At 40.0% G+C, this 27,474-nt stretch overlaps 1 protein-coding gene across 1 annotated transcript in view; it reads left to right on the top strand.

Annotated features, from left to right (window-relative positions):
- CCDC83 (coiled-coil domain containing 83) overlaps positions 1 to 16,538 on the top strand; it is a 53,182-nt gene extending 36,644 nt beyond the window's left edge. Inside the window, 5 exon segments of the mRNA XM_040255540.1 lie at positions 1,964 to 2,032; positions 7,217 to 7,355; positions 11,231 to 11,371; positions 11,912 to 12,120; positions 16,141 to 16,538. Coding sequence (XP_040111474.1) covers positions 1,964 to 2,032; positions 7,217 to 7,355; positions 11,231 to 11,371; positions 11,912 to 12,120; positions 16,141 to 16,302 — 720 coding nt within the window. The 3' untranslated portion in view covers positions 16,303 to 16,538.
- Positions 16,539 to 27,474: the final 10,936 nt, after the last annotated feature.

Raw genomic sequence — 27,474 nt, 5'->3', positions numbered from 1 at the left:
CCCAAACTCAGGGATTGAACCTCCATCTCCTGCATTGTGGGTGGATTCTTTACCATTGAGCCACCAAGGAAGCCCATATTTCCTCATGTAGTTAACTTCTAAAATCTACTTTTGTGCAACCTTAGCTGCTTATTTGGAGAAGGAAATGGCAACCCACTCCATTGCTCTTGCCTGGAGAATTCCATGGATAGGGAATCCTGGCAAGCTACAGTCACAAAGAGTCGGACACGACTGAGCAACTAACACACAGTTGCTTATTAGACTCACCTGGAAAATTTGTTTAACCCATGTGGGTCCTGGGTCCCACCCGCAAAGATGCTCTTGTAATTGGCCTGAGATTTTGCCTGGGCTTTTGAATTTTTCAAAATATCCAGGAGATTCTAATATGTAGTCAAAGCTGGAAACACTACTCCATTGTTAGTGAAATAAGTCATTAGCTAACTAAATTCATTTATGAGCTACTTCCTACTTTTGTTCAAAGAAAATTCTATGTCTACATAAACTTTAGTCTTACCATTTGGAGCTGAACTTTTATACGGTTCTTGGGAAATGGAGATTCACTCTTGTTTAATTAACGTGATTAAAAAAAAGAATTTATTGCAAATCTTCCTACTCAAAACACTTACTAAAATTTACCTTTAACATAGTTTTAAATTCTTTCAATCCATGTTTATGAGCCAGAATATTTTTCTCAATATCTCTTCTTTTGCTTGTGTCCTTCAGTTACTTTGTTGTGTGGTGTCGTGGTGGCTCAGTCAGTCAAGAAGCTGCACGCAGTGTGGGAGAGACTGGGGTTCGATCCCTGGGTCAGGAAGATCCCCTGGAGAAGGGCATGGCAACCCACTCCAGTATTCTTGCCTGGAGAATCCCATGGACAGAGGAGCCTGGCGGGCTACAGTCCACAGAGTCGCAAAGAGTTGGACATGACTGAGCAACTAAAACTTTCACTTTCATCCATAAAAAAGTACCTCACATATAAACGTGACCTGTTGTCCACTATAAAATTCCTTTGGGTGAAACTGTAAATATTCTAGTAACTGAGGATGAAATTACGTTTTATGATCATACTGATAAAGTAAGGCTTTCCCTGTTTGCTTCATTTAAAATGCTTTTCTCCAGGAGAGGACATAGCTATAGCCTGCTCACCTGCAACTATTTGCTATTAGGTTTATAAATAGGTACATTGTTGTTACTGACATGCAGAAATGTTTCAGATTTAAAAGGTAGTTATATCGTCTGTCTTTGCTCTTGCTACGTGTTGAACTATGCCTGTAACCATAAACTTGAAGAAAGTTTGATCACTGCAGTTTAGCCATCTTAGTGGTGGAACAGGGCTTCCCTGTTGGTGAAGAGTCCACCCGCCAATGCAGGAGACGTGGGTTCGATCCCTGATCTGAGAAGATCCCACGTGCGGTGGGGCAACTATGCCCGGGTGCCGCAGCTGCTGAGCCTGGGCTCAACAGCCCGGGGCTGCTGCTACTGAAGTCGCCACGTTCTGGAGCCCGTCTCCACTACCCGAGAAGCCGCCACAGTGAGAAAGAAGCCTGCACGCCGCGACCAGAGGAGAGCCCCAGCAGCGCCGGAGACCCAGCACAGCCAAAATGAGTGCATAAAAGTAATTCAGACAGTGTAGCGACGCAGGTGCCTTCATGACTGATTTCACCACGGCAGTCAGATTCAGTCACACCAGCGGCCAAATTGATTGGACAACCACTGTCCAGTTCTTTCAACCATCTACGTTAGGCAATCTAAATCAGGAAAAATAGCACAATAGGATAATAAAGAAAGAACAACGGGACACAATGTTTTTAGGCGTATTTCCAAAGTTACTGGAAACCATAATTTAAAATGTTCAGATAAGTTGATTGCATATCATCATTGCTAAAAAAAAAAAAATGTGAAATGCTTTGTGGCAGCACTTCTTTAATACAGAAAAAAAGAAATGTTTTTTTTTTTTTTCCAGAATGCTCTAAGGTTCATTGACAAGGGCAACTATCGAGAGATCTGGGAGAATGACTGGCTCAAAAAAGAGGTAAGTGGAATTTAAAAAAATGAAAACAATTTCTTCTTTCTCATTTTTCTGAACCAGAAATGACTTTTATTTATGAGCTGAAGTCATGGGGGAAGCATGGATATGTGACTGACCTAGGTAAAATGAAATTCAAGTGGAGTCCTAATCTTATTACAAGCTGTTACTCAATGAACACCATAAATTATTTCAATAATAACCAGAAGTCATTTTTGGTGTCACAATTTTCATACGGTACATTCAAGTGTCTAAAACTTCTTGATGTTCTAAAACTGACCTGGCCTTCCTCTGAACCCTATTTGCTCCTGACTGATGGAAGCAAGGCTGAAGGACCATTCTAACCTCATTCTCTCCGGTTTTAAATTGTCTCTTCAGGTATTCAAATTGGTATGGAAGAGCTAAAACTGTCATTATATGCAGATGACATGACACTGTATATAGAAAACCCTAAAGACTACACACAGAAACTACTAGAACTGATAAACTAGTTCAGCAAGGTAGCAGGATACAAGAATTAGCATTCAGAAATTAGTTGTATTTCTTTACACTAACAGTGAAATTTCAGAAAGGGAATGCAAACAGTCAATCTCTTTTAGAATCACACTTTAAAAACAGCACATAGGAATAAACTTCACGAAGGAGGCGAAAGATATGCTGAGAACTACAAAGCATTGATAAAGGAAACTGAAGATGATTCAAAGAAATGGAAAGATGTCCTATATGCTCTTGGATTAGAAAAATTAATATTGTTAAAATGGCCATAGTACCCAAAGCAATCTACAAACTTAACGCCATCCCTATCAACTTACCCATGACATTTTTCACAAAACTGGAACAAATAATCCTAAAATTTATAGAAAAGACCCAGACTTGCCAAAGCAATCCTGAGGAAAAAGAGCAAAGCAGGAGGCATAACCCTCCCAGACTTCAGAGAGTTCTACAAAGCCACAGTAATCCAAACAGCATGGCTAGGGCAAAATCAGACATATGAATTGATGCAACAGAGTAGAGAGCCCAGAAATAAACCTGCATACCTATGATCAATTAACCTTCAACAAAGCAAGATAAACATTGGGGAAAAGATAGTCTCTTCAAGCGGTGTTGTAAAAGCTGGACAGCTGCATGTGAATCAATGAAGTTAGAACACTCCCTCACACCATACACAAAATTAAACTCAAAATAGCTAAATATAAGACTAAATATGATGCCCTAAAACTCCTAGGAGAGAATACAGGTGAAACATTCTCTGACATAAATCATAGCAATATTTTCTTAGGTCAGTCTCCCAAGACAATAAAAATTAAAGCTAAACTGAACAAATGAAATCTAATCAAACCTAAAAGCTTTCACACAGTAAAGAAAACCACAAACAAAATGAAAGAACAACCTATGGACTGGGAGAAAAATATTTGCAAAGGATACAAACAACAAGGACTTAATTTCCAAAATATACAAATAGTTCATACAATTCAATAACTGAATATTTCCACATGGATGTCACATAGGTACTTCAAACTCAACATACCTGAAATTTATTACATTTCTTCTTAGATCGTCTTTTCCTGAATTTCCTTTTTCACCATCTGCTCAGACACCCAAGGTAAAATTGTCACCATCAGCTTCATTTCTATTTTCCTTGCTCTCATTTGACTGAATAGAGTTGGTGAGTCTAACAAACAAAAAATGTTTAAATAAATATGCTTTCTGTGATATTGACAATTATCTTAAAGTTGCCTTTATAAAGTCATGGTGAGTAGGAATTCATACTATTTCCAAAACTAATCAAGATGAATCCTCAATTTTAAAAAATAAATATTAATTTAAACAAACCCAAGGTGAGCTCAACAGTTAAAAAATATTATAGAGGAACTTAGTCCTTATACCTTTATTAAATCTAACAGTATGATCCCAGTAATAATTTAACAATTCAGATCTTAAATTCTGTTAAGATATCATAGACATTAGGTTCAGAGAAAATGACTACAAAAACTTATATCTGACTGATAAGAAAGACTGTTTGGTGCCTTGGTCCTTCCTACTAAAGCCACAAATTACATTTGGTTTTGTTTTATTTTTTAATTTTCATAATTCAGTGGAAATAAAAGACAAAAAGATGTCAAGTTTAATTTAATCATGAGCAAAAAGAGCTCATTAATAAAGAACAAAATCATCTTAAAGAAATTCAATATATTTAATTTCTCTTTATTTCAATAAATATTCATTATACTGTTATTAAATTTACTCACAAAATTAATTAAAACCATTTCTGGTTATAAGTACTATCACAGGAATTGAAAATTGCCTGGAAATAGAACAATGTATGCTAATTAATTTCTTTGAAGAAGGTTAAGAATGAATAAAAAGGGATATTTAACATTGGAACTCCCCCAAATATTTCTCCATTTAACTATTCTTCAATAATAACCAAAAAGCTTAGATCTCTGGGAGGAATATTAGGTCTCATTAAATGACTTTATCTGAGTTTATTTAGCATGCTTATTAGAAAAATAAAGAAAATTCAAATTTCCAAATAACTTGAATTAACAAATGGAAAGCTGGAAAAACTAGACAGAGATTCAAAGAGGTTAGCAATCGAAGTTTCAAATATGAGGAGGCATAAAGCTAACTTGGTTCTTGCAGGGGAAAATTTTAAGAGCATACATTTTAATCAGGATCCTAGGTGCCTGAATTATTCCTTTCCAATTTCTTAAGTACATTTCTTGGGTATCTGGGGAGAAGCAGGGGCTGGGAGGGAAAAGAGGTCTTCCACTTCCTTCTTTATACTTTCTTACCCTAGAAAAAGTGTGATGGTGTTAGTCATTCAGTCATGTCCTACTCTTTGCCACCCCATGGACTGTAGCCCACCAGGCTCCTCCATCCGTGGGATTCTCCAGGCAAGAGTACTGGAGTGGGGTGCCATTGCCTTCTCCAGAGAATCTTTCCAACCCGGGGATGAAACCTGGGTCTCCTGCTTTGCAGGTGGATTCTTTACCATCTGAGCCACCAGCTAAGACCCTTCCTGCAGAATCTAAAGTTATTGATATGGCTGTAAAAAGGGAATTTGTTTTCATTTCCCTAACATTTCAGAAGATTGAGAGGGAGACAACAATTGAGAACCTTACTTAGTACTCTAAAGACATAAGGGATGTCACAGGCTATCTGTAGCTTGAAAGATGGGACTAAACTCCCCCAAAGGGCCCTCATTCCCTGCTTGCCAGAAGACCAAAAACTGTGCCTGCTGGCTCCCAGTTATGCCAAGCCCTGAGGTCAAACTTTTCCAAACATTCTATTCATTCCTTCTTTTATAACTTCTAACTATAATTTCTTTCTCATCCTTTGACATTTGAAAATTATAAATTTCTCCTTAAGGCATTCAGGCTTGTAATCAAGCTGATAATCTCGTAAAATATGAGATCCTAAAACACCAACCGTTAACTTGGTAATGTAGAGTTATGGACTTAAATTGTCTCACGAAATTGGTTAGGATGCTGTTCTTTTCATCTTTAAGCCTTTTCTATGACACTGGTATTGTTTTATAATTGTTTATGTATTTGTTCACTGGACTTGTAGATTTCTTTCCTAGCTTGAGGGAAGGAACCATGCTTTGTTGAATTTTGTATCCATCTACCTCAAGCAAGAATTTACCCTTAGTCAGAATTCAGGCATTTAATAAATGACTTATGTGAAAGAGACATGCATGTGGTAATATACTGAATGCTTCCAAAATACAGTAACTTCAACTGCAAATCAAAACTGTGTTAGTCATCTCTTTCCAAGTATTCATCTCCGTTACACTCTTGGCAACTCCTCATAAGAGATAATGCATACCCCTCCCCTGTGCCTTTCTTCTTTCATCATGTTCCCTCAAGAGAGACAGTACCTTTCCCAGCTATCTTTCTATCATTCTCACCAGCTGATCACTTTCTATTTTACACTCTTAATTCTGCTATTACCCTGACTTCTACCCATTAGCACCACTCAATCCAGCACCTGCATAGCTCATGCTGTTTTGGGGGGCAGAGAGGTAAGTTAGGGGTTCTATCTAGTAACATTCTTCTATACAGTCTCCCCATGATCAAGCCTTCTTTAGACCAAAAATTATCAAAATACATTTCTTAAAGATTGATGGGAACTCTATCAACAGAACCTGCAAGTTGTGTTCATGTTTGAGTTGGCCACGTTTCTGCAGTTAGAGTTAATTAACCCTGCTATGTCTATGAATGGACCTACTGTCTAACCTGCAAGATAAAAATCAGGCTACTTTGCATTATTTGGCTCCCGCATTTGTCCAGTTCTTCTCCTACTTGTCCCCACGCCCATTTTGTTTCTCTACAGCAAAATAGTGATGCCCAATACGTGTGGTTCCTTCTGCCTAGAATATATCCTCTCTCGTCTGGCTAGAGAATCCCTTCTTTGCCTTCAAGATCCAGAATGGCGGCCATCTCTTCCATTAATTCTCCTTCCCCCGCCCACACCTGGCAGACGTGCAGTGAAACTTGCCCTCCTTCCACCGCACCTGGATGGCTTCCATCATTATATTTCATCATACTGTCTTCTGTTGCCATCACTCTCCTTCCCATTAAGCTAAGAGACCCCTGAAGGTTATTGTGTCTTGTTGGTCCTTTATTCCCAAAGTGCACTATAGTTTTTGGTGCATTGTAGGTATACAGTACAATTTCATGAATGAATGAATAACATCTCAGCTATCTGATATTTCTCAGAATGACTCCAGCACACTCAGAATATAGTTGTCATACAGAAATTGATAGAAAGGACTCCTAGGCTTGTACTTCTCTTTTCTAAATGCCATAGTACAGATTTTTTTCCAGTGCTATTAATTTTCATTGTGTTGTTTATCATTAACCTTTGATAGATCCTCATTTAAGTATTAATACTAGACTGATAAATAGTCTTATTTTTTTATTTATCTCTGCCTCCAGGGCACATAAATCCAGTGATGTTCCTGCAGAGTAGGAAAGGAAATTCTTGCCATTCAGTAATAACTGCCTAATCAGGAAACCAAGTTCTGCCTAAAATGACTTGGAATGAAGTCCGTCCCATCCCTTCTTTCTTAGAGCAAACACAGTAATAACAATACAGGATAGATCTCCCTCTCCATCAAATGCATTTTTTAAAGTTAAATTTCTTGTGGAAAACTAACACCTATTCTCCTTTTCCTGAGAATAGATTGCAAATCACAGGAAGGAAGTGGAAGAACTGGAAAATGCTATTCATGAGCTGGAAGAAGAAAATTTGGTGCTTATTGATCAGCTTTTCAACTGCAGACTTGTGGATCTCAAGATACCCAGGTGAGAGTCATTACATAGTTAGGAATATTTTTTTAAACATCTGGATCTGTAGAAAGTTATTTTTTTTAAGATGACAATTCTTTAATAGTCGAAAAGAAAGACACTCACAAAATGGCCATGGGGAAACTGTAAGTTTATCCCCATTGACCGTTGCTACAAGGCAAACTTTGACTTGCTTTTTCTAACATTGCACTGTGTTCATAATAGCAAACATTTACTATGAATATCACAACTGCTGTCCTTCAGAAACCTCTGGGCCAGCAGGGGAATTGGGCATAAAAATAAATGCATAATAATACAGCAGAAGTATGGGTGCAAAGCCAGAGCACAGGAGGAGGGAGTGATCAACCTTGTGGGTGCTTTCCGGAGGTGTTTGGGACTCCTGGTTACCTTGTAGACTATAGAACGGTTTCCTCTGACAGTTAATGAAAGAGCCAAACTACTTTCTAGGCATAGAAAATAGCCTGGCATTCCAAGTCACATTTATTTCTGCATAAGTGAAATCAAAGGTGTATATGGCTTTGCATTTTAGATTACCGCTTTTTCTTATCTGACAAAATAAGTCTTAATATACCAATCTTGATGGAAAATCAGTGCCCTGGAATATGGCATTGGGCTTCCCAGGTGGCGTTTGTGGTCAAGACTACACCTGCCAATGCAGGAGACGCAAGAGATGTGGGTTCAGTCCCTGAATTGGGAAGATCCCCTGGAGGAGGAAATGGCAACGCACTCCAGTATTCTTGCCTGAAAAATTCCATGGGCAGAGGACCCTGGCAGTCTACAGCCCATGGGGCCACCAGGAGTCAGACACAACTGAGTGACTGAGCACATACAATGTGGAATTAAAACAAAGTGGCATTCATAATTTGAACAAAAACATGCTTAGAAAGATAGAGGACTCAAACCACTCAAATGTAGGGTGTACATGTGCAAGATGGGAGAAGAATATCTGCGTCTGGGCAGAGAAGTTCAACATGATGGAAGGCCCAGGAAAACATTTATACCCAAGTAGTTCTGATGTTTGTGTGGCATGGAAGAAGTACTGTTTGAGACCCAGTAAAGTATTTATTGATGGCAGACTTCCTAATGTGTTCCAGGAAGGGTGGATATGGGTAAGTTGCGGGTTGTTTTTGTTTTTGTTTTGTTTTTTGCTGAGCTAAATGATGGCTGTCAAGATACAAGACTGGAGAAGTTGGGAGACCGCAGGATGACTTTATAGTCTGAACACTGGGTGGGCAGGACAGAGGAAGGGTCACCTGCTCCCTTCCACAATCTCTGCACTGCCCCGGGGCGGCAGGTACCAGGAGGCGAAGTGGGCGACCGGGCTGGATGAATCGGCTTCCTACAGGATTCCTGCGCTTCCATCTCTTGAGCTGATGCCCTTAAGGGTCCCTAGGGGGCAGGGGCCTCACTGTCCCCCCAGGGGCAATGCTGTCTTTTGCCAGCCTCCTTCCCTATGACACCTCTCCAGCTCCACACCCAGACAGCCTCTGCTGTGTAGCACCTGCTGCCCACATCTCTTTGTAATCACGCATCTCTGCCAGCCAGGCCTTCTAACCACTGCTCCACCTGTTGCCTGCTGTGCTCTTTTTCTCTCTTCCAAACCACCCAAACCTCCAGAAAGGGATACCCTGTAAACTGCCGACCTCACTTCCTGCTTTGGTCAGCTCGGTCTGTTGTTCCGGATTCAGTGCTGATGTGCAGGTGAAATGCTCATTATAATAAAGCGGACTTCCTTCCCAGGATACAGAGAGTTTGGCAAGGACAGGAAGGGAGATGAGCACGTTTTAAAGAGGGCTTTCATGAAGTTGTGTGATTTGTTGTGATGTCATTTCGCCCTGTCCTCTAGCTTCCCTCACGGAAATCCTTGGTAAAACCCACATTGTTCGTCTGCGCTTTGTGGCCTGGCTTTCTTTAGTGGGAGACATGAATACTTAGTCTTGCTTCAGAGTTGAGAGAGATAAAATCAAAATCCATCTGAGGGGACAGAAACAACACAGACTGTGTTTCTAGAAGGTGCCTGGTGTATGCCTCCAGGACACCCTGAACTTTTCCTTTGTAACTAGCATTTATCACACTAGCGATTACTTACTTAACACCTGCTTCCCTCCTAGACTGTAAATTCCTTCAAGACAAGTGTTTAGGACATTTTAGAAAGACCACATAAAGAAACAGAGATATGTGCAAACCCTTAGTTATCTGTTACGCTGCTGATCCACGAGGAAAATGTCAAGGGTCCTTAGGAACTTTTACTGTACCCGTTTTCAAGTCAAAATAATAAATAGTATGTAATTTATGACAACTGTCCATTCCACCTCTTTGTTGAGAATTTAGTCCTGTCTATTCTAGTTGAGAAATAGAGGTGAACTGTACCCAGTGAACGTGTAAAAAGTTCTCTTCTTTCCTATTTGGATGAAGAATTGAGTATTCTAGCTAATAGAGTTATTAATCCTCTATTTCCCATCAGACCTCCCTCAACGCTTTCCTTCATGACTCCAATAAGGCATTGCAGGATTTGTTTGAAATCATTAGATGAGATGAGTAAGCTAGAGGTTACTGCCCAGGGACTTCAGTGCCACAGAGCTGAGTCTAGGGGAACCAGTACCTCAAATCTATCTAACACTAGTTTCATATGATGGAGTTCTTTGAAATGTTTTCTGCACCATCAAACACCAAGCGCTGTTGCCCTGTGGTGGTCCAAAAGTGACAAGAAACCCATGGTTAAGAGAGAAGCCAGACTCGTGAAAGTCACAGTGTTTAGTAAGATCTTAGTCATTCAAGAGGCAGAGAACTCTGTGGCCTCAGACTTGACCACCCGCAGACCAGAGCTTCACTGAGACACACCTTCACCAAGTCTTAACAAGGTTTTAAGAGATAACTATCGTATGCAGTGACATCATTTCTTGGAGCTGTAAGTATCTCGGATGATAATTTGTTCGTGTGCTTTAAGAAACTAACAGCCTGTAATCCAGGGGATTCACTCTGGATTCTGGCTGGCTGAGCAGGAAGGGTTGTTAGCATATCTGCAAGGGTCACTTGTAAACTTCATGGAAATGCCACACACAGCTTTCAAGGTATCGTGTCTTCTGATGGAAAACTCCATGGGCCTCTGCAGCACAGAGAGCTGCAACTGCACACACACAGCTCACCGGACTTGTAGCTGGAACACGCCACTCAGTGAAAGCCAGAACCGTGACGTCATCTTGGTTTCCTACTGCTCGTTGTCTTGTCTTTTTCTCTCTCTTTTTCTTTTTCAAATCCATCCCATGCTGGCCACCATCATTCCTCATCTGGATTCCTGCACCAGTGATGTAACTGGTGCTGTGACCATTCTCATTTCTCGGACTGTGTCTGTTATTCCCTTATCATGGGACACACCCCCTACCCCAAGCTCTTCCTTGACAAATATCTCTTGGTGTTTCAGGACTCGACCCAGGTGTCATCTCCTCCTGGAAACCTTTCCTTACCTCCTAAGACTAAATCTGGTGCTTCTTCTCTCACTTCGTGTGTGTGTGTGTGTGTGTGCACAAGCGTACGCACACGCCCGGGTGCTCAGTCACTCAGTCTTGTCTTTTCGACCCCATGGACTGTAGCCCACCGGGTTCCTCTGTCCATGGGAATTCCCAGGCAAGAGCACTGGAGTCAGCAGCCACTTCTTCCTCCAGGGATCTTCCTGACCCAGGGATCGAGCCCACATCTCTGGCATCCCCTGCATCGGGAGGCAGAGTCTTCACTTCTGTACCACGTGGGAAGACCACAGCACTCCTTACACTGTGCTAATCACCCATCCTGGCACAAACCACCATCACGAAACGCTGCCATCGTCTGCCACCCCACTGGGCCCGACGCCCCTTTTTCATCTGTGCATCTCCAGCTCCCAGCAGAGAGACAGACACTCCTGAGCAGGGGCTACAGCATTTGTTGGCTGACAGACTACTTTTCTTATTTGTTTGTAGGCGACTGTATCTTACCCAGGCTGTTGGGCAGGAAGTACCACCTGAAGTGCCTTTGGAGTTGTCAGAAACACATAAAGGTATTATTTTATTGTAATGGAAATTTTTTTAAAAATTTGGCCAACACTTATTGAGCTTCTTATTATGGACAGGCACCTCATAGCCGAGAGTGATTCAGGGGGTAGATACCTGCCAGCTCCTCCACCTTCCTCTTGTCCTTGCAGAGATGACCCAATCCATCTCCTTTCCCTAGCCCTGTTTTCAAATCAAAGTCACCATGTGTCACAGTGAATGAACTAGAAGCTGGTGAAGAGGGATAGGATGATGTCTGTACCAGTGTGGTTTGCACTTCAGTTCAGCCAACCAACCAAAAGGCCAGCATACTCACAGACCTCCGTACGATTATGCTAACTTATTAGCTGATGCAGGGACACGCACCTTAGACATGGTTGCTAACAATGGGACTCCCTCTCACTCTGATACCTCGATTCTACATTTCTAATTCTCAAATTCATCTCCTCCTGGAGATTCTCAAAGGACTTTCAAATTCAAAATGTCACAAAGAATATGTGCTATATTTTTATCTGTCCAAAAGCTGTACATAATTAATTTCTTCACAGTCATCCCAGAAAAGTCAGACTCGCAACCTATAGACATAAAAAGCAGAGACGTGTCAAGCATCTCATTTGGGAGCAGTGGTTTTCGTCTTAGTCACAAGGACAGCAGACTCGGCCAGCTTCTGAAGATAGATGAAGAGGAGAGTTCAAGCATAGAGTTTGGGGCCTCTGATGTGAAATACTTACTGTATGAGGATGAGCAAGATTTCAAGGTAAGATTCATGAGAAGACATCTTCACTGCTAGAGAAAATGTTGTTTTATTAATTAGTGGAGAAAATTAACCAAAAATACGGATACTGAAAAGTTCTATTTGCAAGTTATTAGTAAAAGCAGCCTGCCATTCACGCCTGTTGCTAGATACTATTTTCACTCTTACCTTTGCCCAGCTCGCTACATCTATGTATTGATAGAACTCCATTACTAGTATATGGTATAAGGCAGTACATCTAGGGCTACGTGATAAATTACCTCAAGACTTAGTGGCTTACAACAATAACCATTTATTCTTTTTCAAGGCTTCTGTTGGTTAGGAATTTGGCCAGGTCTTCCGTGGACCGTCTTCACTTGAGTTCCATAGCAGGCGCACCCGCATGCTGGCTGAAGGCTGGGTTTGGGCAGGGAGATCCACTTCTGAGGAGGCTCACCAACCTGGCTGGCCAGGTGACGCTGGCAGAGCTTGGGCCTCAGTTCCTCTCCACATGGGTCTCCTCACAGACGCGTGTCTCCTTTATCGTCCCTTTCTTCCAGTATCTGGTTTCCCCCAAGTCATCAGTCCCAGAGACCAAATGTTTCCTATGACATGGAAATCATACTCCAGCAAGTCCATCATTTTCTATCTGTTGGTGTAGCTACAAATTTCCACCCAAAGGGAAATAACAGAGCTCCTGCATCTTGAAAGAAGAAGGTCAGCATCATATTTTAAGAAAAGCATGGGATAGGACGTGTGTATCAGTGTGACCATCTTTGGAAAGTACAAATGGCCACATAACACCATTAGGCAAAACCTGGATTATCAAGCCTTTTAATTTTAAAACCTTCTTGGTGCCTTCCAGTCACTTTCATATCCACCTCTTGCTGTTTTCCTTCTTGGTACTACCAATAACCTTAAAAGTTCTCCTAAAACAAAGTCTGATAGGAGAAAGAGTGATTAAGAAAGCAGCAGAAACTGAATAAGTCAATAAAAACCATTTTAACTAAGTACAACTCAGTCCTGCTACCATCAAATGACAATTTAAAGACTAAGGTTCCAGACTTTATAGCACTCAAACACCCACATGGGTATCTTGGTATCAGGACACATAGCATGTTACAGTGACCTCACTCTAGGGAACAACTGCCTACAAAATTCCAAAATTCCACACCATTTGGTTGAGTGAAAGACCTTTTTACTTTTATTTTTGCCTTTATCCATTGAATTTATTTATTTTTCTAAATTCATGTTTTACTTAAGCAAAGTTGAATTACAACATTGCGTTCACTGCTGCTGTACAATAATGTGACTGATATAGATATGTTCTTTTCCATATTCTTTTCCATTATGGCTTATCACAGGATATTAATATAGTTCCCTTTGCTATACAGTAGGACCTTGTTCTTTATTCATTCTATATATACATACCAGTTTGCATGTGCCAACCCCAAACTCCCCTTCCTACCCTCTCTGCCACCCCTCACCCCCGTGGCAGCCACTGGTTTATTCTCTTCGTCCCTGATTTTGTTTTGTTTCTGTTTCATAGGTAGGTTCATTTGGGTCATATTTTAGATTCCATGTATAAGTGACATCATATGGTACTGGTCTTTCTCTTTCTGACTTCACTTAGTGTTAATATGATAATCTCTAGTTGCATCCATGTTGCTGCAAATGGTATTATTTTGTTCTTTTTCATGGCTGAGTAGTATTCCATTGTATACATGTACCATATCTCCTACATCTATTTCTCTGTTGATGGACATTTAGGCTGATTCCATGTCTTCCACTATTGTGAATATTGCTGCTATGAACATAGGGGTGCATGTATCTTTCTGAATTATAGCTTTGTCTGGATATATGCCCAGGAGTGGGATTTGCTGAATCACATGATAATTCTATTTTTAGTTTTCTGGGGAACCTCCCTACTGTATTCCACATTGGCTGTACCAACTTGCATTCCTACCAACAGTGTAGGAGGGTTCCCTTTTCTCCACACCTTCTCCAGCATTTGCTATCTGTAGACTTTTTAACGATGGCCATTCTGACTGGTATGAGGTGGTACCTTGTTATAGTTTTGACTTGCATTTCTCTAATAATTCGCATTGTTGAGTATCTTTTCGTGTGTCTATCAACCATCTGTATTTCTTCTTTGGAGAAATGTCTCTTTCGGTCTTCTGCCTACTTTTCGATTGGGTTGTTTTGTTTTTTTGTTGTCGTGTTGTATGAGCTGTTTGTATATTTTGGAAGTTAAGCCCCTGTCAGTCACATCATTTGCAAATATTTTCTCCCATTCTGCAGGCTCTTTGTTTTGTTTACAGCTTCCTTTGCTGTGCAGAAGCTTGTAAGTTGAAGTCCCGTTTGTTTATTTTCATCTTTATTTCTATGGCCTTGGGAGACTGACCTAAGAAAACACTGGTACAGTTTATGTCAGGGAATGTTTTGCTTATGTTCTCTTCTAAGACCTTCTTACTTTCCATGGAAGTTCTTGATGTGGTGGAAATGGTATTGTATTGCTATGGATTTACCTGTGTTCCTGCCCCCCACTCCAATTCATATGTTGAAAGCCCTAACTCCTATTGTGACTGTATCTGGAGATGGGGGCTTTAGGAGGTAATTAAGGTTATATGAGGTCATAAAGGTCCTAATTTGATAAGACTGTGACCTTATAAGAAGAGGTTTTGCTTTGTGAGACACTGCGAAGGCAGCCGTCTGCAAAGGGGCTCTCACCGGAACCCAATCATGCTGCCCCACTGACCTTGGACCAGCCTCCAGGACTATGAGAAATAAAGTCCTGCTGTTTCAGTCGGTCAGCCTATGGTATTTTGCTGTGGCAGCTCAAGCAGACTAATACAGGGTTTCACTTCAGAATCCTGCTCTAGACGGTTCTGAAATATATGGTACATTTCCACTAATTTGCTTTACTTCTCTCATGCATTTATTGCAGCTCTAGAATTGTGTATTTTAAAAGTTAAATACAGTTATATGCATTTTTGAGAAATAAAACATTGCTTTCCTGTTCCATTCTTTGATTCTCCTAAATTCTTATAAATGCCTGTTAATAACCTCACGACATGCCAGGTACTTGATAGATGGTTGAGAATTTAAAGGGGAGAACAGGAAGAAGTATAGTCTCAAGATGCCGGTGTGGCAGGCCCTACTCTAAACCACACGTTGCTAGTAGGAAGCAGGTCAGACAATCGCCGACTGCTGCTCAGGAGGAATGTATTCCTCTGTTTGTCTCTGTGATCAGTCTTGTGCCCCAACACTGGGTACACATCCTGGCACATAGTGGGCACTCGGGAAAGGTTTGCTGAAGTGTTGAAGGAGTTCAAAAGGAGGAGGTATGACTTGGAGAAGCTTTCAAAAGGAAGGCACACATTGAACAGGGCTGGAGCTGTTTCAACCCAGTTTGGGGTTAGCTGTGGGATTTCATATCAATTAGACTTCCCATTCTGTTTGTTGATATGTTAAACTATATTTAGTTTGGCAGAATGTGGTAAGCTTTATACCTACAGTAGATCCTGTGAAATGTGTAGAACTCGTGTGGATTTGCTCAGTATTAAGATATTCATTGTCAAAGCTGTTAACAGATCTTTCCCTTTGATCGTGACTAATACAGAAAACTCTGCTGTGGTTACATCCTGGCCAGCACAGGGCTATTTAAATGCAGCAAATACTTTATTTTACCGATTAAAGAGCTTGCAGAGGATATATCTCCCTACTCTATTGATGCCTCCCAACCCCCCCCCCCCCCGTCACCCCAACCCACTGCCCAAGTCCCCAAGACACAAGCCTTCTAGCCTTGCTGCCTGCTCTTTGGGGGATCTTGCCTACCATGATCCAGTGGGTGTAGTGTATACGTTTACTGAGGTTTTTTTTTTTTTTACAGTAGCTCTTATTTTTCACATGTTATACAGCATTCAGACAATTAGGACACAATGTAATCTGCCAGATAAAGGCCAACTATAATAGATAAAACCTGACCTCCAAAGGCTGGTAACTTGCTAAATAACCTCTCCTGTCTCTGTCTGTTCACCACAGGATTATGTAAACCTGGGCCCCCTGGAAGTGAAGCTCATGACTGTGGAGAGCAAGAAAATGCCCATCCACTTCCAAGAGAAGGAAACTCCAGTCAAATTCTATGAAGATGTCAGGAGCCCAGAAAGCCACATCACGTATAAAATGATGAAGTCTTTTCTCTAAAACTGAAAAGTGAAAACAACTTCCTGTACTTTTCTTTTGGGAACTGAGGTGTATCAGTTGCCCATTTTATTTACACTTTGGTCCATTTTTAAAGCAGTGAATATTTCTAAAGGTCATAATTACAATTAAAATCAAAATTCTGAGTATTCAGCTATTCATTTACTTGCATGGCCTGAGAGACAAAAATGAAAGTACACTTCATATTTCAAGTGTTCCGGAGCATAACAGTGGACCAAGATAGTCCCCTAGGGTGCTTACCACTTAGACATTTACCAATTGATCTAGGATACCCATGTGAAATAGTTCATTTAGAAATTTTCTGAGGAAAATTCAGAGGTTTACATAGCACTGACTATACATCTTTCCCACCCAGAGGGTGCTGGATGATAGCCAGTCCACAATTCAAGTCCACTCTTCTTTACCCTGACACGATTTATAATTAACATGACACATTTTATAAACCCATTTGAGGGTGGTAGTTTGTTTTGTAGAAATAGTGGATCAGTAGGGAGGTCCAGGGCTTCCCTGGTAGTCCAGTGGTTAAGAATCCGCCTCGCAATGCAGGGGACACAAGTTCAGTGCTTGGCGGGGAGGATCCCATGGGCTGCGGAGCTACTGGGCCTGTGTGCCACAACTACTGAGCCTGCGCTCTCGAGCCCTGGACCCGAACTACTGAAGCCCGTGTGCCTGAGCCAGTGCGTGGCAACGAGAAGACACTGCAGCGAGAAGCCCAGCACACCGCAACGAGAGAGCAGCCCCCAGCCAAGAAAAGCCAGAAACCAAGACCAATGCAGCCAAAAATAAACATAAAGGGAAAAAGGACTGAAAAATACGGAGGTCCATCTCCCGTCAGCGGTATCAGATCTAGACTTCCGAGGCTCCTTCCAAGGCCATCGTTACTTCCCTGTTATTGGTACCACAAGGCAAGGACGCTCTGACTGTACCTGAATTTGACACTGGCATTTCATTTTAAAGCTACTTCTGCTTGTAAAGCTTTTTACAAGAAACACATTTTAACTATAAGGCCACAGATAGATTGACCAAACATTAACCAAAAGGAAGGTGGTATGACCAAACTATTAAAGTAGACTTTAAGGTAAGAAGTGTTAAGAAAGAGAAAATGAAGCAAAATATGTCATGATAATAAGCAGATTAATTCATCAGGATGACATAACAATTCCAAATAATAATCTCAAAATATATAAAGCCAAATTTACCAAACTAAAAAGCAATATGGTAAACCTTATGCTATGTATATTTTACCAAAATAAAAAACCAAAAAAGGCAGAAACAAATTCCAAGTCAAGCTTGAAGATCTTACCACACCTCTCTCAGTAACTAATAGACAAAAACAAAACAAAATAAAAAAACACCCAAATCATGAAGGATTTAAAAAGGTGAACAACTGTAGAATACACATATTTTTCAAATGTACACAAAATATTTACAAAAATAGACTGTATCCTGGGCCATAAAAAGTGGCAACAGATATTCAAAAAGCTGAAATGCAAGAACAGTTCTCTGACCACAGCAGAAAATAACTAACACAACAACAATAACAAAAAACTATAATTTTCAAGTAAGCAAGATACTTCTGAAAAAGCTATGGGTGAAAGAAGAAATCACAAGGAAAAATACTTTTCATTATAATGAAAAATATGACATCAAAACTTGCAACTCCAGGTAAATGTTGTTTAAAGGGAAATTTATAACTTCAGTTCAGTTCAGTCGCTCGGTCATGTCTGACTCTTTGTGACCCCATGGACTCCAGCTCGCCAGGCTTCCCTATCTATCACCAACTCCTGGAGCTTAAGTTTATATATTAAAAATAAGAAAGGTTGAAAGTTCAATCATCTGTTCCTTTTCAAAAATCTTAAAAAAGAAAGCAGCAAAAATAAGCCTAAAGAAAGTAGAAGAAAGGAAATAAAGGGCAGAAATTAATTATATAAAAGTAGATGTATAAAAGAGAAAGTCAATAAAGCCAAAAGGGTTAATTAAAAGTGATAACCACCAGTAAGACTAGCCAAAAAAGAGAGAAAATAAATGAAAAAAAAAGAGACATCACTACAGGATTATAGACATTATTAAAAAGTCAAGAAGAAATTAAGGGGAAAAAAAAACTTTCCCAATAAATTTGACAATTTACATTAAATGGAAACATTTCTTGAAAAACAGGATGAAATAAAAATTCTGAGTAGGCCTTGATCTGTTTTAACAAATCAAATCTATATTTTAAATTTTTTCAAAGCCAGCTGGCTTGCTTTACTGGTGAATTTTCCCAAACATTTCAGAAAGACATAATATCAAACATACATAAAATCTTTCAGAGAACAGAGAAAAAAGAAACAGTTCCAAAGTACTCTATGGGGTCACTATAATCCTAATATCAAAAGCTGGCGATATCACTTCAGGAAAAGAAAATTAAAGGCCAATATCTCTCATGAATATAGATGCAAAATCATTCACAAAATATTAGCTTATTGAATCTAGCAATATATAACAATAAATAATATTTCATGAATAAAGAAAGCAAGGTTGACTTAATATTCAAAAATCAGAGTGGAAACATGAACAAGATCAATGTCAGTCCCTTGGTTGTGACATTGTACTAAATTTTGAAAAAAAAAATGCTTATTTTGAGGGAAAATGGAGAAAAAGCCTGTGTGATCTGTTTGTATTATTTTCTACAATTGCATGTGAATCTACAGTTGTCTCAAAACAAAAAAATTAAGGTTATAATGAACAGAACATAGGTGGCAGCTCATATGATCATCTTAGTAGGTACAGCATTTGCTAAAATTCAATACTGTGATAAAAATTTATAGCAATATGATAAAGCTCTTAGCAAACAAGGAGTATCTTTTTAAATAAACACCTATAGCTAATATTGTACTTAATAGTGAAATATTAAACATTTTCCTACTGAGGTCAGGAATAAGACATATATATCCATCATCATGCTTGTATTCAACAGTGTTGACTAGAACACTGAAGTGTTCTAACCCATCCAATAAAAGGCAAGAAAAAGAAATTAAAAACATAGAGATTAGAAATAAAGAAGCAAATTATCTTACTTATAGATATCAAGTTTTATATGTAGATAATGCAAAGTATTTTACAAACTATTAGAATTTACAAGTGAGTTTAGCAAGGTCACAGAGTACAAGGTCAGTAGAGATCTAATGTATTTCTTTATACTAGCAACAAACAATTGGCAACAGTAAAATACAATAGCATCAAAACATCAAATATCAAGGAATTCTTGTAATGAAATGTAAGCCAAATTTCTATACTGAAGACAAATGTTGTTGAGATAAAAGACTTAAATGGAATAAATATATATGTGATTATCATGAAGTGGAAGATTCAAAATAGTTAAGAAGCCTGTTCTTTCCAACTTGATCTGTAGATTCAGTGAATCCAGATCAAAATTAAAGCATTTTTTATAGAAGTTAACAAGTTGTTTCTGACATTATTATGGAAATTTATAACATGGCAAAAGACCTACATTAGCCAAGATGATCTTGAAGAAAAGCAACAAACTGCAGCACTTATCAGTACCAAATTGCAAGACCTCATATAACATTTCATTAGTTAAGAAAGCACCCCAGGGGTCCAAGGATGAAGAATAAGTCCAGTGGAACTAGAAACAAGTCCACACATTTACAGTCACTTGATTTCTGCAAAGATACCACTATAATTCAGTTAGAGGGTGTGGTCTTTTTAATATTAATAATAAATGATGCTGAGGCAACTGTATGGCAAAAAATAAACCTTAACTCTTACCTCCTGCCATAAGTAAAAATCAGCTCAAAGTGGACCAGAGACCTAAATATGGAAGGTAAAACAATAAAGCTTTTAGTAGAAAATAAAAGAATATCTTCATGTCCCCCTGAGCACATCCAATGGATCCACAAAACCTATACTTGAAATTTTAAATGACATTGGTACACGGGTATAGTGTGGATTTAGCAATGTTCCACAGGGTCCCACCAAGCCTACTGCTCCCTAAATCAACCACCTTCCTGGGAAAAATAGAAGTCATAATAGGAAATAACTCATCATAAAAAGATTGATAAATTGCATTTTATTATACAATTTTTACCTATGGCCGATTCATGTTGATGTTTGACAGGAAACAACAAAATTCTGTAAAGCAATTATATTTCAATTAAAAATAAATATTACAAAATATCTTTTTCATTAAATGGCACTGTTAAGAGTCAAATGGCAAGCCACATACTGGGAGAATATATTTCCTATACACATATCTAACAAAAAAATCATATCCAAAATATATAAAGAACTTGTACAAATCAATAGAAAAAAAGACTTGAACAGACACTTCACAGAAGAGTATATCTAAATAACTAAAAAGGAGATTCACACAATTAGTAATGAGGGAAAAGCAAATTAAAACCAAAAGGAGATTAACACTATTAGTCATGAGGGAAAAGCAAATTAAAACCACAATATTACACACCCACTGGAATGGCTAAAATTTTACTAAATTTTACTAAAGTTGAAATGAGTAAATATTGAGAAGGGCACAGATTTGAACTCCTCATAGTTATCGATGCTTCCCAGGTGGCTCAGTGGTAAAGAATCCACCTGCCAGTGCAGCAGAGGCACAAGGCGTGGTTTGGTCCCGGGGTTGGGAAGACCCCTGGAGGAGCGCATGGCGGCCCACTCCAGTATTGTTGCCCGGAGAATCCCACGGACAGAGGAGCCTGGCGGGCCACAGCCCACAGGGTGGCGGAGAGTCAGACACGACTGAGCACTGCAACCGCCCAGTTTGTGATAGGAGCATAAGCTGGCACAAACACCTTGGAAGAACACACATGTGTGTGTATATATACACACACATCCAAACATACATACACATTACAATCCAGCAATTTCACTCTTACCGTAACATGGAACAGGAACAAGTGCTTATGCTTACCAGGAGACATGAATAAGAACGTTCCTAACAGCTTTACTGATAATTGCCAAAAACTTGAAACAACTCAAATGACTATCAGCAGTAGGAGATGTAAGTAAATTGTGCTATATTCACTCAGTTGAGTAAATAGCAGTGAAAGAATAAACTTCCATATGTAGCTATTAATATAGAGACCAATCTTATAGACATAACATCGAAGTGAAAGAAGGCAGATAGCAAAGAGCATATCCAGTATGATTTTATTTACACAACGTTCAAAAACAGGACAAGCATGCTAACTTTGATGACAGAAGAGAGGTTACTTCTGTGGTGAAGAATGATGAAAAGGTAGATAAAGGAGTTTTCTGCTCATTTTAATGAACGGCAGTTAACATGGATGTGTTCACTTTGCAAACATTCATCATGCAAGACACTTAAGATTTGTGTGCTACACTGATATGTTGTATAATTCAAAAAGATTAAAAAAAAAGAGAGAGATCCCCCTAAATAACCATATTCCAATCTATTTCATGAACTGACAGAGTGAAGGGCAGCAAGAGTTTCCTGACAGGAAGACAGAATTCTTTGTTAGGACAATCTTTCAAAGGTCAAGAGAAACAGAAATGTCCTTGAAAAAGTTAATAACAATATGGAGTGAACTTGCCAATTTTCTTTTTGCGAAAAAAAGGTAAACTTTTTATAGATAAGATTTATCTTTACATTTCTCGAGGAGGAAAAAAGAACTGACTGACTTTCCCCTGGGACAAACCAAAGAGCTTCCAGTAACTAACAAATATAGCCTGTGTGACAGCTCACTGGTTTCAGTAGGTCAGCAGAAACTGACATTGTTTTTCTCTCACACTTGGAAAGTTCAGACCATGAGATTATTAAAACAAGCCAGGCATAACATGGTAGGATTCCAGCATTAATTTCTTAGTTGTGGCAGCTTCTCCTTCACAATGTGAATTTGGATCAGAAGAAAATATCAAATGACTAAAACGCCTGTTTGCTGCCAAGATGCCAGAGTGGAAAAGACATTCTTTGGAAAAAGAAAGGGAAGAATGTTCTTTTATTGTTAATATCATTTTTGTGTATCTGTTTAGACTTTGCAGATAGTGGTATCTCTAAAACACATCTGGATCTTCCTAACAACCCAGATTCTTAACAGCTTAGCGTGGTAGCTTTCTTAGATGACTACATTACAAAGCAAATCTCAATAAAGTTGTGAATTCCTATCACTCTTAACTATTCAACAAGACATTTATCAAATGAGCCCTGCATCCAGGCACTGTGTGTATAGGACATTAGTGAAAGAAAGTGAAATGTTAGTTGCTCAGTCATGTCTGATCTTTGAGACCCCATGGACTGTAGCCCGCCAGGCTCCTCTGTCCTTGGAATTCTCCAGGCAGGAATACTGGAGTGGGTTGCCATTCCCTTCGCCAAGGGATCTTCCCAACTCAGGGATCACACCCGTGTCTCCCTCATTGCAGGCAGATACTTTACCACTGAGCCACCAAGGAAATTTCTGCATAGGACATTAGGGAGGCAAAATAAAATTGTCCCTTTCCTCAAGTTATTCATCATCCAGTAAAAGTGTCTTGACAGGCAAAGGAGCCTCTCTGGGTTGGTACAACCTGCTCTCACTCTTAAACTCTAACCGCAGAGAATGAAGAAAGGAAAGTGGAAGATGGCAGAACAGGATATTGTAGGTGGTTGGGTGCTTAACTCAAAATATTCAATTTTTAACACCTACAGCAGTAGGTTTGGAAAAGAAACAAGATGAGTTTTGGAGAATTTTTTGTAGGTTTCAGAGTAAACAAGCATGTGAGTTTTCTAAGTTGCCTTTCAAGATTGGGGAAGTAGGGACTGGGTGGTGGCAGGTTTAGCAACAGGCTGAGAAGCTACTTCTTGTGGCCCAGGAATGAGATAAGTTTGAAGAAATTAAGAAGGTGTGAAGAGACAATGGAGTATGGGGAAACACTCTGGAACCAGGCTGGCTGCCTTGAACCTTGGGTAGTCACCTTCACTTCTTTCAAGCCTGGTTTCCTCATCGTATTACATGGAACCTAATTCCTGTATTGCAGGATTGATTCAAGGATTATGGAGAGTGTCTGTAACCTGCACACAGTAAAAATGCAATGCATGGCAGTTGAAATGATAACTGACATTTAATAGCAGTCTCTGGGAGGAAGGCTCAAGATGCCTGCCAGTTGCAGTATATCCACCCAAGGCGCATAGAGAGTGCCTGTGCCTGATCCGTCACATGCTGTAATGCACCGACAAAGCTCTGATGACAGCTGGGCCCTGAACGCTTAAGCGTTTTGTTACTAAACCAAATTTGGGTCCGCTCACCTGGGTGCAGTAAAGCCAATCTGCTAACACTGGGCTGTGATGAAGTAAAATACAGTGTTAGTTGCAGGGCCAAACAAGGAAGATGGGCAGCTAATGCTCAAGAGACTCAAATTCCCTGATAGATTTCAGGAACGGTTTTGAAAGAGGGTGATGGACAGGGTTGCAGGGTTTGTGACCAGCTTGTGGACATTCTTCTGATGGGTTGTTGGGATGGTGATTGGGAATCAACATTATCAACCTTCTGGTTCCAGCCTGTCTGGGTTCTACATGCTTATGGTCAACATGCAGTTAACTTCTTCCATCTGGGAGGACTGTCAGTACCTGCCAAACAGCTCAAAAATGTGGCTCAGAATATTATCTATAGTTCCTTGACTTTGTTTAACACCTGACCAGTTATTATTTTGTCTTGCTTGACTGTTTCCCTTTGCGCTTTCTCACTTCCCCGTGCTCTTTGGGACTCTGGAAGGGCCTAGGAGGCTAGTTTTTCTACAAACAAGATGTAGGTGGAAGACATAGGAAGGATCTGTCATGGGAAGGCCTCATAGGATCCTGCTCAATTACAGTCTCCCCTTTTCTTTGAAACTCCTCTGTCTTGAGGGAGAACAAGTACAGAATGAGAAAGGGAATACACAATAGTTTTGGACAGAGCTGGTAACTAGAAATTCAGCAGAGGAACTCAGTTTTAGCAGGGAACTGGTTTCAGAGTGTCTGGAGAGAGGGACTTAGAGACTCCCTGATATGAGGTTTCCAAGAAGTCATACCCTGGATCTGCTGATTTAATCAGGCTTGTAGGGACAAATAGTAAACCCAGTTCCAAAATTCTTCTGAGTACGGGGGAGGGAGGGCATTCCACATTGTGGGTCAGTGGTAACATTTTGGTTTCTGAGTCCGAGAGTTGGACACTGGAGCAATTCAGGGTCAGGGAGATCAGGGGATATTTGTGGCAATAAAGGGCTGTTTGTTAAAGGCCTGCTTGATCCATGCTTGCTTTACCAGATCTCAACAACAACAGCTCTCTGTATTTTTCTTGGAATAAAACTGGCTTTTGCACTAGACGCAAGGAACTGTGCCCTCGAGCAGTGGAGGCTTTCTAAACATTAGTGACTTTAACTCAATTAAGTATTTCCATTTCCTACTCCTGTGACTTTGTGAGGCTCAAATTCCCAGAAAAGCTGCTTTTTGGACCGTGACTCTTTAGGTTGATTACGTTTTAGTTCATCCTGTCCTTAAAAGCTGCGTAAGGGTGAAAACCTGTCAAGATACTCTTCAAAAATTCTTCATATGGAAATGTTCTCAGATTTCCAGCCAGCAAATGAGTTTCAAAGGACTGCAGATTCAGATATCCTCAAAGATTCTTAGTAAAAGCTTTTGTCAGCATTTCCTTCCTCAAATCCTGTACTCAGCTCACTGACCTCTTGCCTTCTTGGGTTAGGGCCATATTTTTGTATAGTCTCAGCTATAAAAATATGCTGGGCCTTGCAACATTCCCTTCCTAAGAGGAATGGAAATGAACTCTGTTGGATTCCCCTCGGCATGACTAAGAGGCCAGCAAGGCACTTTTACCTTCAAGCCCTCAGATACCAAATCAGAGGCATGGCGGGCCCTGGCCTCACTTGAGCTTCTGGTTTCAAGTGTGCAATTAACTTCAGATCTCTGATATTCTTTGACTGTTCCATGTCATTTTGCATGGGTCATTTTCTCCTAGCCACTTAAAAAGTGTCCTCTGTGGCTTTTGTGCTATTTATATAACAATGTCAACGTGGGATAGAGCTGGGCCTAAAATCTGGTGAGAAGGTACACATTTCAACATGCCTTGTAACACTGGCTGAGCACAAGCAGTTTGGATTTGCTTATTTTTCCTTTTATAAGCTTTTAACTTTTTTTTTTTTTTTTGCATTTAACTCCTTTGAAATATTTAAATTCTAAAGCTAGAAGCTAAATTCTCTTGAAGATATCTCAGATCTCAAGTTACAACACGTGACATGGCAGGGTTTTATAGTCATTGAGCAGAAAAGGTTCAAGAAATTGGGAGTTCTTTTAATAGCTAATGTGTGACTATGATAGCTGCTGCTGGTTTTCCTTCAAATCTATTATCCCCATGCTTCTATAATAATACATTTAGCTGTTTGAGAATATGGTCACTCCAATTAAAGTCCTATTTGAATCACTGTCAGTGTGAACTTTTTATTACATACAGCCAAACCTAATCCAAAAACAGACTGACATGAATATCCACCTCACTGAGGTCAATGTTTTCAAAAGTAAAGTGTAGTCTCCAGGACACTAAATAAGGCTTCAAGTTATCTTTTCTTATAAATTTTATAAATTTATTGTTATAAATAGTATAAATGTCACAAATTTTAAAAAGGGCTCAAACTACTTTAAGGCTTCCCTGGTGACTCAGTAGTAGAAAAATCCACCTGCCAGTACAGGAGACGCAGGCTTGATCTCTGGGTTAGGAAGATTCCCTGGAAGTCAGGAGGAGACAGATCAGGAAGAATCCTGGCATGGCAACCCACTCGTGTTCTCGCCTGGGGAATCCCAAGGACAGAGGAGACTGGCAGGCCACAGTCCACGGGATCACAAAGAGTCAGACATGACTGAAGCAACTGAACACACATGCACACAAATTACTGCAGAAAGTATTCTGCTTTATCTGAGGGCATCTAAGTAAACTTAGATTTGTGGGGCTTGGGGTTTTCAAAACAGTGTTGCCACCCCGAACTAAAGTATTGCTGAAGCTGCCTCAGAAACATTCAGAAAACTAAGATCATGGCATCTGGTCCCATCAGTTCAGTTCAGTCGCGTGAGTTTTGTTTCCCTGATGATTAGTGATGCTGAGCACATTTTCATGTACCTGTCAGCCATATTTCTTCTTTGAAAAAACAACTATTCAGGTCTTCTGCCCATTTTTAAATTGCCTCTTTTTTTTTTTTTTTTTTTTTGATGTTCATTGCATGGATGCTTTATATATTTTGGATATTAACCATTATCTAGTTTTAGTGTCAGGATAATGATAGCCTCAAAGAAAATGAGTTTGGAAGTATTTTCTACTCTTTTATTTTTTGGAAGTTTGAGAAGTGTTGGTATTCATTCTTTAAATGTTTGGTAGAATTCACCAGTGAAGCCATCTCTTGCACAGCAATCTTAGAAGTTGAGGTGCTAAATGTGGGATGCAAACCCTTCGCTCCTCAGAGAAAATTTCGACTGTATGGTACTGTGCTGGCCAGGGTGAAGCTGGCGAAACTGTGTCTCAGCCTCACCTCTCTGTTTTGATGTGGGCATTTCCTCACTTACCTGATGTCTAAAGTTGGTCAGAGGGCTTCTATGGTATCTCAGTGGTAAAGAGTCCGCCTGCTAATGCAGGGGACGCAGGAGATGTAGGTTCGACCCCTGGGTCAGGGAGATCCCCTGAAGGAGGAAATGGTAACCCACTCTAGTATTCTTGCTTAGAAAATTCCATGGACAGAGGAGCCTGGTGGGCTATAGTCCATGGGATTGCAGAGTCAGACACGACTCAGCACACGAGGGTTGCTCAGCTGTATCTAGATTCCTATAGAGGTACTTGCCCCGTGAGTTGCTGTACATTCGCTGTGCCTGTAGAAGGAGGGCTGTTCAGAAGTCTCCTGTCACCGTGGTTAACTTCCAGGGCATTCTCCTTCTGCTGTTTGTGTCCTATCTTTGGCCAGCTCTTCCAGCTATACTACTTAGTGCCTAAGTTTTGCTCATGCTTTAGAGACTATTATGATTGTCTCCTGACTAATGATTTGCCATTTCCTTCTTTTGTCTCTCAATACACAACCACAGTGATCTTTTTGCCAACAAAAAGTCTTAAAGAATCCTCTGCTCAACGTTTGCAGCAGCAGCATCCCAGCTCGGAATGAAGTCTAAACGTC

Source organism: Oryx dammah, unplaced genomic scaffold (assembly GCF_014754425.2).
Source record: "Oryx dammah isolate SB20612 unplaced genomic scaffold, SCBI_Odam_1.1 HiC_scaffold_15, whole genome shotgun sequence".
NCBI lineage: Eukaryota > Metazoa > Chordata > Mammalia > Artiodactyla > Bovidae > Oryx > Oryx dammah.
The sequence above is the reverse complement of the archived record's forward strand: the minus strand, read 5'-3'. Positions and strand labels throughout refer to the sequence as shown.